This window comes from Argopecten irradians, chromosome 2, assembly GCF_041381155.1.
Source record: "Argopecten irradians isolate NY chromosome 2, Ai_NY, whole genome shotgun sequence".
Classification (NCBI taxonomy): domain Eukaryota; kingdom Metazoa; phylum Mollusca; class Bivalvia; order Pectinida; family Pectinidae; genus Argopecten; species Argopecten irradians.
The window spans coordinates 12,188,067-12,201,743 of record NC_091135.1 but is presented as its reverse complement, the minus strand read 5'-3'; the positions used below and the strand labels follow the sequence as shown (position 1 = coordinate 12,201,743).

General features: G+C 33.7%; 1 protein-coding gene across 1 annotated transcript; it reads left to right on the top strand.

Moving 5' to 3' along the window:
- The first annotated feature begins 2,291 nt into the window (after nucleotides 1-2,291).
- On the top strand, nucleotides 2,292-5,383 carry LOC138314478 (uncharacterized). The gene has a single exon (XM_069254835.1). It carries the CDS (start codon nucleotides 2,420-2,422, stop codon nucleotides 4,562-4,564), a length of 2,145 nt encoding a protein of 714 aa, XP_069110936.1. The 5' UTR covers nucleotides 2,292-2,419; the 3' UTR covers nucleotides 4,565-5,383.
- The last annotated feature ends 8,294 nt before the right edge of the window (nucleotides 5,384-13,677 follow it).

The following is a 13,677-nucleotide window of genomic DNA, read 5'->3' as shown; positions in this document are numbered from 1 at the left end:
GGAGGGACAAGATTAAGACCAACAAATTTAGTTTTCGACGACAACACCAGTAGAAAGGCGCTGTTGGATAATGCCAGGAATTAAACAAATCACCTACAACACACTGAAAAAAGTCGTTATCACTAAAGACTTAACACCGTCACAAAGAAATAGACAACTTAGAGACGGAGTAAAGAAGAGAAGAGAGACTGGAGAAGATGTGAAAATTAGGGCAGGGGAGGTTATCCAAATCTAAAAGACCAAATTTAACACTGACGGAAAAAGTACTTCAGGAACAGGGCGAGGAGATTGCTCCAGCCGAGTATCTAAGCAGAGATAAAGGCCTATCGTGAACCACCAGAAATCATCTGATCACAGAACATGATCGGACACCAATGTCTAAATACGAGGAAGAGACGTTAATAGACAACCTTGATATTTCAAGCATACAGGATATCATCCTCGATATTCCAGGGGTTCCGATCACTTACGATCACTTCGCCCCTGGACTATCTCATAGTGAAACTGGAGGCAACAGAACAGTACAGGCAATTCAGTCCTTTGATGTACATCAAAAGAGCCGTATAACGGTACACTGTGGTTGGACTGTGTGGCTTTGATGTTTGGCGTCGCTCTCTCTGTAATCTTCAAAGGAAATTTTTGCTGGCCTGTGATTGATCAAATGTTTTCCGCTGAGCTGCCTTCAATTTCACTATGAGATAGTCCAGGGGTGTAGAGATCGTAAGTGATCGGAACCCCTGGAGTATCGAGGAAGACAAGAGATAGAAGGATTGAGAGAGGAAATTACAGAGCAAAGTAGTGACAGTGAGCCATCAATCATTTACCGCCAGTTAGTAGACTAGGAAATACGTTTTAATGAGCAAAAGAATGTGTCAACAAAAGATAACATAAATATCACAGTCTTGTACAGTAACGTGGATAGCCGCCAACACAAAAGGAAGGAACTATATAAATAACTGAAGAGAATCATTCAATAATACCACCAACGGAAATTATGTCTAAAACACAAAAGATATAAATCCAGAGGAACTTTACATCACTGGATATCACCTTTTTACCAACAAGCTAGAGGAGGGGAGAGGAGTAGCCTTGTATATCAAACAATATTTACATGCAATTTTAGAAGAGGACCTTATGGATTTCGCTTTTAAAAGAGATGGTTTGGTGTAACCTTAGAATAGACTCTATGATGGTCATTGAATGTATTTACAGGAGTTCAATAGTAGTAGGGATAATTCGGATCAATTAAACATTTGGAAACGTAAACAACCACCTACTGATAGTTGGCGACTTCAAGTACAAGAACATCAGTACAAATGAAGCTCCGGAATCACCAACTGGCCGTTTCTTGGATAGTTGTAGTAATTGTTATTTAATTCAACACGTTTTCGAGGCTACCCGTTTCAGAGAAGGCCATCCATACTTGACTTGGTTTTCAGCAACTATGAGACTATTATCCAAAACTTATGTATTGGACCGTCTATAGGAAAAAGTGACCATGTCACGTTTACCCTAAACCTAAATATACCAGCGAACAAGTGTCCACAGCATGGAGACAAGTTCAGTTATTATAGAGGATTCTACCACGGATTAAGAGAGGACCTTAATACTGTAAATTGGAAGCATGAAGTCCAGAAGATGACATAGCTGTAGCTTGGGAGTACTTTGTAGAGACATATTCAAGTATGTGGAAGTAAATTGTACGAATACCAGTTACTAAAGTACGAACAGGCAGAAAGGAAAAGAAACCTTGGATGAATAAAAAAAACCCACTAATACAGCATTAAAGGATAAAAGAAAAGCTTGGTGCATACCTTCTATGTTGTGCACATGTTTGCCCTTGCTTTTGAATGATTTTTACATCTAAATTCATCAAACTTTGTGGTTTTCAATAGATAACTGAAAAATGATAGTTTTTGCAAAGTTATGGCACATATACATTTAACAAAATATGTTTTTTTTTACATCTTTATGAGAGTCATTCTCGTGAGTAACCTTAACATCACAGTTGGTTGAGTTCAACTTCCGCATATTGAGGCTTTAAAAGTACTGCTTCCTTGTAAAGTAAGATCTAGTCGAGTGTATATTACTGGTTTGTTTCTGTAAAATAGGCACGCATTCAAGTGACAATACAAAAAATTTCAGATATGCGTCTTTTAGTATATGGGATATTCTAATAATGAATATATGTGTCTAATAATTAATATGTGTTTTCTGATTAAATGAACTAACAAAACCGACCGAGACCTTTAAACGAGAGCTGCAGTGTGACACTATGTCATGATCGTTTGGGAAGTTTAAGGCTGTAATTCAATCGATCAGAGGACAATCATCTGAACAACCTGCTGTATGTTATTGGTGTGTATTTATAACTGGAGTTAAGCCACATTCGATAAGTATTTTAACAGTAATTGTCAAGATGGCGGCCGGCGCAGCCAAAGGTGTGTCTCTGAAATGTTTACTTTGTTGTAAAGATTATAATGTACCTCGGATTCTGCCTTGTCATCACACGTTTTGCGCCGAGTGTTTGAAACGTTACATTACAACATTCTCTGATGTGGAGTTTTTATGTCCTGTGGGCTGTGTATTGCCAAAGGTATTGGACACGACCATGCAAGTTGACGAACTTGTCAAGACATTACCTCTCAATTCATTGTATATTTCCCTTGCGAAATCTGAACGTCTGGCCGCGCGTGACTGTGACCACTGTCCAGCAGACACTGGTGCCAGACCAGGAACAATGTGGTGCCGAAATTGTAAGGGAGCGCTTTGTGAAGCCTGTACGGTGGATCACAGAAAAAGACGGATATCTATGCATCATGATATCATTGAAATCGCAACAGTTGAAAATGATGACGTCAGCAATACAATGGAAGACGAAACGTGTTCGCATCATAAAGGTAGAAAACTAGTTTCGTTTTGTCCTTTGCATTTTGAATTGTGTTGTTCCGAGTGTGGGACATCTCGCCACATAAAGTGTGAACTGATGTCAATTGCTGACGCTCGCCAACGAGAACTTGGAACGGTACATTTTGCAGAAATGGCCAAGAAAATATCGGAGTTATGTAAACTTCAGGAAAAAAGTATTAATGAACTAGATATACAATATGGACAACATCTTGCAACGATGGCTGATTGCATTACAAAGGCGAAAGCCACATTAGATAGATTACATAAACAATTTAATGCACAAGTACAAGAAGAAAAGAAGACGAGGAAACACCAAAAGGAAATACTTGAACAAACCAAAATGTTTCAAACCGAGTTAGAGAACAATTTCAGGATTAGCTCCACAATAGAAAATAATGTTTCCCAGAAGAAAATGTTAGTGATTTCGACACAGTTAAATGATCAAACAAGACGACATTTTCAAACTATTCAACATCTTCTGAACGGCTGCATTGATGTAAAAGTAGAGATGGCGGTAGCGGACGTAGTACAGGGTTTAGCAACACTCGATTCTGTAGGTGATATCACCGAGACCTTTTACAATTCTGTCACATTTAAAGATGCTTTAGATGATATTGAACAGGAATTCACTCCTCCAAATTCATCCGAGGATCATCAATTCAGTTCATTGGGACAAGAAGACAAAAACGACTCCTCGTACTATTGCATGGACCCGCCATCGCTGGAAAATTACCAGAACGAGACCACAGTAAAATTACCCTATCGGAATGACACGGCGGGTAGTCAACAACGTCCAATCACTGGCCAGATGGGCAGTTCCGTCCTTCCTCGGCCGTGTGTGCCAAGTCGGCCAGAAATGGTCCTGGCAAGCACCTTGCAGCGCCTAGTCAGTGTAAAGTCCTCGGATTTAGGCCGCAGAACATGGCTAACTGGAGCCACCTATCTCCCGGACGGACGGTTAATACTGGCCGATTTCGGGAACGGACAAATCATACTTTTTGATGAAAGGTATAACGTTATTCGAAAGGAAAAGCTGGACGAAGGGCCTCAGGAAGTAGCCTACTGCGAATATCAAAACATCGTTTATGTCAGAACGGGAATACATATTGTTAAATTCAGCCTTGATAGATATGGACTTAGAAAGCTTGGCACAATTGAACTTCCTGCCGGATCAAATCATCATTGTGGCATAGAGCTACTTGAGGATACTCTCGTTGTTGGATCCCTGGGGTCCGTTGTGTTGATGTCCAAGGACGGACGTGTGCTCCGCGTCATCAAACGTGAGGGCAAACCATACGCTGTTACTGTGTGTAGGAACCTTAAACTGTTCTGTTATGCCCATAACAAAGATATCGTCTATTGTCAGATGGATGGCAGCGAAGTTTGCAGGCTCAACAGAAAACAATATGACTGCAAGAAAGTTCGAGGGATGTGTCTAGACATGTACGGCCATTTGCACGTATGCTGCGTGACCCAACCAAAGGGCTATATTTACCAACTGCCACAGAACGGCCAAAAAGGACGCAAACTTTCATATCAAGGAGATATCAAACGCCCTCGCTTCGTCACGTACCACCCACGAAAACACGAATTTATTGTGTTGTCATTTCAGGAGAGCGTGGCCTTTGAAGCCGTCATGTTTGATGAAACATGACGGAACCGATATATGCTCATTGATTTGACGTTATGAAAAGTGATCAGGTTAGATTCATCTAACCCTAAAGTGACTGTGGTCACTTAATAGTGATATACTACATTTGATATATCAACAGATGTGATAACTAAACAGCGCCGAGATCAAATATGAAATAACAAAACAGAAACGTAAGGCGTAAGTGGTAAATAGAACTTTACATACTGTATAGTTACTAAAATTCGCGGGCTTATTAATTTCACTCAATTCGCGGATTCATTACTATGAGAGAAATCTGATACCTTACGATTTTTTCCCTCCAGAATCATAGTTTAACATAACACAACATGTAAAATCGTTTTCAAAGGAGAATCGCGTTAATAAAACCTCGCGGATGAGTTCCAAACTCCAAACAGTAAATCGTGACTGTTTATTCTCGCGAATATTAACAACTATATAGTAGTCAAGTGAATAATTCTCCATGGCAGTTTACGACACAAGGCTTGCTCAGGTAAAACCTTCTGTCTGATGAGGAAAGTCCGGCGTTAGTGACTGTGATATTAGAATACAATAATTTACAACAATATCATACAGGATACCACATTCTACAAAGAATAACTTTATTAAAATTGTGTTTATTTTTTTAACAAAAACATACCTTTATCAGTTTATGAGAAAACATGAAATCAATGGAATTATGAATGTAAGCTTGTGGTGTAAATTATAAGATGTAATACTGTGGTATATACTATAAAATGTTAACTTGTGGTATACATTATAAAATGTTAACTTGTGGTATACATTATAAAATGTAAGCTTGTGGTATACATTATAAAATGTAAACTTGTGGTATACACTATAAAATGTAAACTTGTGGTATACATTATAAAATGTAAGCTTGTGGTATACACTATAAAATGTAAACTTGTGGTATACATTATAAAATGTAAGCTTGTGGTATACATTATAAAATGTAAACTTGTGGTATACATTATAAAATGTAAACTTGTGGTATACATTATAAAATGTAAGCTTGCGGTATACATTATAAAATGTAAGCTAGTGGTATACACTATAAAATGTAAACTTGTGGGTACATTATAAAATGTAAACTTGTGGTATACATTATAAAATGTCAGCTGGCGGTATACATTATAAAGTGTAAACTTGTGGTATACTTTATAAAAATGTAAACTTGTGGTATACATTATAAAATGTAAACTTGTGTGTATACATTATAAAATGTAAACTTGTGGTATACACTTATAAAATGTAAACTTGTGGTATACACTATAAAATGTAAACTTGTGGTATACACTATAAAATGTAAACTTGTGGTATACACTATAAAATGTAAGCTGGCGGTATACATTATAAATTAAACGTGTATATCTTGTGGTATAATACATTATAAAATGTAAGCTGGCGGTATACATTATAAAGTGTAAACTTGTGGTATATATATCATTAAATTTAAGCTTGTGGTATACACTATAAAATGTAAGCTGGCGGTATACATTATAAAGTGTAAACTTGTGGTATATATCATAAAATTTAAGCTTGTGGTATACACTATAAAAATGTAAAATTGTGGTATACATTATAAATGTAAACTTGTGGTATACACTATAAAATGTAAACTTTCTGTGGTATACACTATAAAATAAATATAAAAATGTAAACTTGTGGTATACATTATAAAATGTAAACTTGTGGTATACACTATAAAATGTAAACTTGTGGTATACATTATAAAATGTAAACTGAAAGTATACATTATAAAATGTAAACTTGTGGTTTACATTATAAAGTGTAAACTTGTGGTATATATCATAAAATTTAAGCTTGTGGTATACACTATAAAATGTAAGCTGGCGGTATACACTATAAAATGTAAACTTGTGGTATACTTTATAAAATGTTAACTTGTGGTATACATTATAAAATTTAATCTTGTGTCATACATTTATAAAATGTAAACTTGTGGTATACACTGTATACATGTATATGGATTATTGACTTTCATTATCCGTAAAAGAACTTTTTAAGATTTATATTTAAAAAAAAAGTTTTCATATATATAACTAAAGATTGAGACTAAATATTGATAGTATTTTGGTATGAGAGAAACATATGGTAGACCCTTCTTGTATCGTTTAGTACATTACAGGGTCTTTATACACAAACGAGAATTAGTGAACCTTACATTTGATGACAATGCTACTTTACTCTTTTGTCTAAAGATAATACACTGCCTATGTAAACAATATAACTGATCTTATATAAGATAATAGCCACTAACAGGTAACGTTGAATATTGAAGATTTAAGAATACTGGAAGATCGCTTCCTTTTGAAGTATAAAATAAACATAACGTCATTGTACCCAAATTGATACTGTACCCAAATTGATACCCTAATTGAAAATACTACCTAAAACATTTGTTTTGATAAATTACACCTCATTTCTCAGTAGTGATACCAAAGATGAATCATTTATTGATAATTACGCTTTGTTTTGTGTACCCATTTCTGTTATTTTCTCTGAAAGATAACTTTGAAATTGAAAACTCTGTCTGAAACGTGTTAATCCCTAGAAATGTGGCCGTGCGACAATTACTTTTTGTACTATAATTATGTTTTTTTTTACAAAGAGTAAGGCCTCCTCACAGAAAATTTTATCAAATAATGAAATTTAAGATATAAACACATAACAGAAATAGAAAAGATATAGTTGACACATATTATTTTTTTTAATTTAAATTGCTCTTTGTATAGCGTTATTTCTCCATCTTGATTTTTACTAAAACTGTTACTAGATTCAAGTATCTTGTAACTTGATTGATTCATAATTATGCTTGTAATTTTTTTAACATTGAATTTTTTTTTACAATCATTAAAAATAATTTATAGTGTTCTTTTGACGTATACACCTCATTGAACTATATAGGCTTATAGGTGAAAACTTAATTTAAATCATTGAAATATCACACAAATCATTACGTGGTGTAACGGGGGTACTGAATAAGTGTAGGTACTGTTTAAAAACACTTGTACAATTTTCACAGTAAAATGTATAACTGTATTCAGTATAACTCATTATAATAAACCTGACACATGATATTAATTGTTCTCAACAGTAAAAATAAGCACTGTAATAACAAAAACAAAGCATCAAAATAAAGTTTTATGCTCTTTTTGAAAACAAAACAGAAAAAAATTGAAGCACACCAAGCAACAAATGTCATATAAGAGAAATGTATGTGTATTGGTATCAATTTGGGTACAATGACGTTACCTTTCAGAACAATTAAGGCTGTCATTATCATCACATTTTGATTTTTTTTTAAATAGATCTAACTGATCTTAATCGATTATTTGAAATGTTGACTGTGTAATTTAAAAAGAAATTATTTTTTTATCATTTAGAGTAAATGATTATTTATTGATTTATGTATCGTGAATAAACAATATTCAGTCTTGTGTCTGTTTTATCAATATTCTTTGACTGAAAACGTTAAATGTTCTAAATATTATGTCGGGTAGTCATTCGGCTAATTATAAGGTACTGAGCATTATTGGAAAAATTCACCCCAATACTTATATTTACAATTTCAGAGCTGAATTTTCTCTTGTTAATAACGATTTGGCGTTATGTTTATTGGGAAACACTCTACATATGTTCAAAATTCATGTAACTGTAGCGACTAAACGACTATGCTATATGAGTAACATTTTAAAACAAAATTATCAATGTGAAAATCAGATAATATATGTATTTTAGTATTGATGATTTACAAATGGTAATGTTTAATAATGCATGCATTGATATCATTCTATTTTAATTTTTGACTGTTTTCGAACCTATTTTGAGAATCCATGTACTCGGGAATGTATTTAAAACAAAATACCTCAGTCTTAGATCATACATGCATGTCAATACAATCAATCAAAACAAGTGATGTTAAGTATTAAAATTTCGTTTTTTAACAAACACTATTGGTACAGATATATGAGCATCTAGAGGTATGAACATTTACTTTGAGGTAAAACATTAAGACAATTACTAAATTAGTATGATGATTATCATCAATGTAGCAAAACCTCCAGCAGAATCTATCTTACCACAGTTTAAGACATTTGTAGCTGCGACGATATTCGTTGTAATCTTTGAACAAGTGATACCCTTGTGTAGATATGGATTTTACATTTGGACAAAGCAACTACCCGACAAAACCACTCAAATATGATTATTTTTGTATTTGCATAAACTAGAATGTTATTTTCAAGTGGAATCATACACCCCGTCATAGTTCTGGTAGGTTTATCACAATGTAGACTCACATGCCAATATCCATTCAACCATATCGAGTGTATACTACTCAGAAATTTATGTAAAATGGCATAAGAATTCACGATTCGTTAACAATTAGCTTTACTACATAGATGTCAAATAGCATCGGAATTCATGATTCGTTAACAATTAGCTATACTACTCAGAAATTTATGTAAAATAACATCAGAATTCACGATTTCTTGACAATTAGCTATAAAACCAACTCATTATTTTTGTAAAATAGCATCCGAATTCACGATTCGTTAACAATGGCTATACTCCGTTGATGTAAAACAGAAACAAATCTGCTGAATAAGTTGTATGTTTCTCAGATGAGATCAGAGGATTACTTTTGTGGTCGATGTATACCGACAATTTTGGCGTGTTGAATGTTTCACAGAGTTCAGGGTGAAGGATTTCATAGACCTCTTAGAGTGGGCGGAGGCAAAAAAGAAAGAAATCATTGCAGTAAATAATAAAGTGCTATGGAATATGTAATAATATTTGAAAGTCAATACAACCCCGATTTGTGACTCGATTCTTCACTGTCCGTGAAACATGTTTAATCTTCGATTGCTAACAGAATGTTCTCCAAAACAACTCTGATTTCATGAGATTACACAATCAGATATAGATTAACACAGATATGGATTTGGGCTATGAATAACATGGATTCTATGGTAATATAACCTTGAGAAAATGTTGCTCCAAGCTACTGAATTTCTCGCTATTTCCAGAAATATATTATTCCGAGTCATGCTGGTCATACAGTTCTATGAATTTAAAAGATTTTAATGTTTGTGGAGGATTAAACTTCCGTAAATGCTCATGTGTTCTATATTTCCTTAGGAAGAATTAACAGAGTTATCGTTCTTACTATGTTCTAACTATACCTCGGTCATATGATAATTTGCAGACTGCTGTTATGTATTTTTGCATTTTCGAGGTATGTTCGGGTCACTATCAAATATTTCGCTTAATGATCGTTATTTAAATTTTAATGTGTTAGGGAAAATTGCAGATTCTGAAAAATGAAAGCAACATAATTCTAATCAGTAATGTCATTTTTAAAGGTGCCGTGATAGACAAAACTCAATTTTTTGTTATTTTTTTTTAAAACATCTGTTTGACAGCCAATTGCTGCTGGTCCTTTTTAAATGAAAACGAACATGTCATACATCATTGGAAAGGGCATTTATTTGGCTTTAAAATGATGTTATTTTTTTTAGAAATGTACATTTTTGACTAATTTAGCTTTGAAATAGGCCACTTACGTGATTTGAGGGCGTTTATTATAAATTCAACACTAAAATGACAACGGACAATGCATGATGACAAAAATGCATACAAACGTTTTATCATGGTTTGCATAATCACGACCTTACTCCATTAGCAGTAATAGGCACCAAGTGTAGCTCTGAAGACGGCACTTCTACCTGGAGCTAGAATATAGGTTATCCCTTCAGGACATATGATATGAAAATATACATAGATAATTTTAAAAATATTTTATAAAATAAATCTAAATAATTAATTTCAGTGAATTTTTTTCTGGAAACACTAAAAAAAAATGACGTGGTCACCAGACTTGTTTAGAGAGTCATTTAATAGAATTAAAATATTTAGTGAAAACGTAGGGGAGGAACGGAAGTGATTGATTAGATAGCAGACGGTCGCGTAACAGAGATGGTGTTAGTTCAGATTTGACTGTAGTTAGGTAGATAGTAAATTGAGGTAAAAAAGACAACACAAACATATAGTAGCATGTCTATTTATTGTCTCCAGTGAATACCAATGCAATTGAATAAAGAGAAATACAAGTAATTTGATTAAGATACATGTATTAAGTCTAAACACGTCGGATTTGGTGATACTGAGTTTATGTTCTATCAGCCATACCTGCGAATTTGATTTGGCAGATAAAATGACTGACCATTGATAAAAGCCACGAAACCACAAATGTACGCCATGTGGACCTCAATCTAATTAAAATTAACAATCGTAATTAGATTGTGTGGACCTCGACATTGTGATCCAGATAGCAGGCAGGCACTGACAGGCACTTTACGGATCTAAATTTAAAACTCTGACTAATGTAAAACCAAAGTATGTTTTCATAAATCAACACTTAACACTTCAGTCAGGAATGAAAATGAAACAAGGGGCCCAATGAGCCTTAACGGTCATCTGACAGTTAATACAATACATGGTAGAAGTGAAATACACGTACTAAGGAAATTTTTAAATATTGTAGCATATTTGGCAACCGTGAACTTGAATGAAGGTCAAGTTCATTTATTTGAGCAATATGGTAGTCCTTCATCCAAGTATGCTACAAGCCTAATATCAGTACCTTTCAGAACCTCTTACTTATTCACAAGTTGTTGTTTACAAATTTTAGCCTATTTTACCCGTCTCCTTGAATGAAGATCAAGGTCGTTCATTTGAACATACTTATAAGCCCTTCATGTCAGCATGCTACAGGTATCTAGGCCTCTTAGTTTATCACAAGAAGTCGTTAAAACATTTTAGCCTTTATGACTCCTGTGACCTTGAATGAAAGTCAAGGCCATTTATTTGAACAAACTAGGTACCCCTTTATGCTTTTATGCTACAGGCCAAATATTGTTTTGGTTATTGAGAAGTCATTTGAATGAAAAGCTTATGGATGGTTGACGGCGCACGACGACAGATGAAGGATGATGACTATTGGTCATCCTGACCCTTTGGGTCAGATGACCTAAAAAGAGGTAACTTTAAACTTAATATTTGTGAACTGATATGAAAATGATTATGATTTCTGACTAGTTGCATGAAATTTTGATTCAGTCAATTACTGTAAGGAGATGATACTAAAGATAAAAAAGTTCTAGTAAACTTTTTCATTACCTTCAGTTTTTAATAGAAAAAAAGAAGACAAATTAGAACACGGAAATTTATAGAGGAATTGCATTAGATCACATGGAAGTTATTGCAAGGTTTATGAAAACATAAATAAATGCATTAATACATGTTTATTACATATAATGACGACAACATGAAAAACATATATGTGTTACATTGTTAAAAAACTGCATATATAAAATAAGACTACGTTACACAATGACAACCATTAATCATAGAAAAAAAACAACAACAAGGCATATACATACAGTGGATACAAGAGTTGTGACATCTATTCAAGAGAGCATCACATCAAGAATGAAGATAGAGAGAGATACCCTATCTCATGCAAAACACCTGACTTGTCAAAATGAGTTTCTGCAGATTGTAGCCTTATAATGTCATAATCCATTATTGTATTATCAAATTCCATATTATTCCAACAGCAAAATTGTGTATATACTTATTTGGGAAAAAACAATTGCAAGTTATTTCCAGTTCAGAATTTAAAAACAATAAAAGAAAAAATATTAATCAACAACGGTACCAAGGGCCTTAACGGTCATCTGAAAATGCAACCTTGGCACCATTTGAAAGGGTAAAGATTAAAATATATTTTGGAGAGTCAGTGCACCCTTCTAGCCTTCATTCCTGATATTCTTCTCATAAAACTTGTTTGACTTAAGTATTGATGTCATTATTTTTTAACTTCATCGGGGTATGAATGAAATTTTGTTTGCAATTTGTGTAAATCTGCATTTCAGATTCTCACAAAAGTTTGCAAACAAAATTTATTTCATAATCCTGATGAAGTTAAAAATACACAATGTCGATGTCTCTATTGTGACATCATGATTACGTCAGATTTCCGTGCCATTTTCTTTTTTCTTCATAGCTTCATAAGAAAAAGAGTTGGCCAATCAGATCGTCAGATTTAGTATGAAAACAAATAAAAATTAATTATAAATTTATATCATAATCAAAAATGATATTGGTGTAAAGGATACCTATAACATGCCATATAAAAAGATCCACGACCATCCATACTTTCAAATGTGACAACATCATTGGACCCTATATAATTATACAGGCGATATAAACATATATATTTATATGGCTGATTATGCTTTAAGAGAATACATACTGGTTGGTATATTTAGGTTTCTAGCATGAAATATTTAATATGTTTGTAACATATATTAAAAACGTTCACAAAGACCGCATCATCTTTCAATTAAACATGGTTAAATTAAGTCTGACCTTCCTATTATTAGTACATATTTGATTCAGGTACACTACTGAAGTTCCATTAGGGCTTTATATCTGTAGTGTGTGTTCATGAAATCAATGCATGAATTTAGATATCTTTATAATCCTTGGAGAGCAAAATTAAAAATCCCTTTCAAAATAATAATGATTGTCACATTATGTTAAAATAAATACCAAATTTGACCTAATGATGGAGTGTTTATCCTAAAGGCGATATTACTTGATTGAAAATATAATAGTTAATCAGGGTTGTAACAAGAATGAAGAAAAGAAATCCCATCAGTTTGCCAGAGATTCCATACTTCCGCCTCACTCCATATATAGACAATCACACATGAGGACTAGTTTGTTCTTTGACCTCGGATGCATTCGTAAACACACTGTACATGTTGACTGCCAATGATAAAGGAAAGTCATCGTAATTTTTATCAGAATTTTGATGGTAGTCAATATCAAAAGCCCTCAAAATCTGTAAATCCTTTACAAATTATTCAATGTTACATTTGCTGAATGATAATACAGAAAGCCAGCTACACTTTAAAAGGGGCGTCTGAGGGATATTTTATGCTTATTTTATATGTTGCTTATTTGTATTTTTTGGGTGCAACTGCGTAGTTAAAGTCATCAAAATGTGGTACATTGTTCAG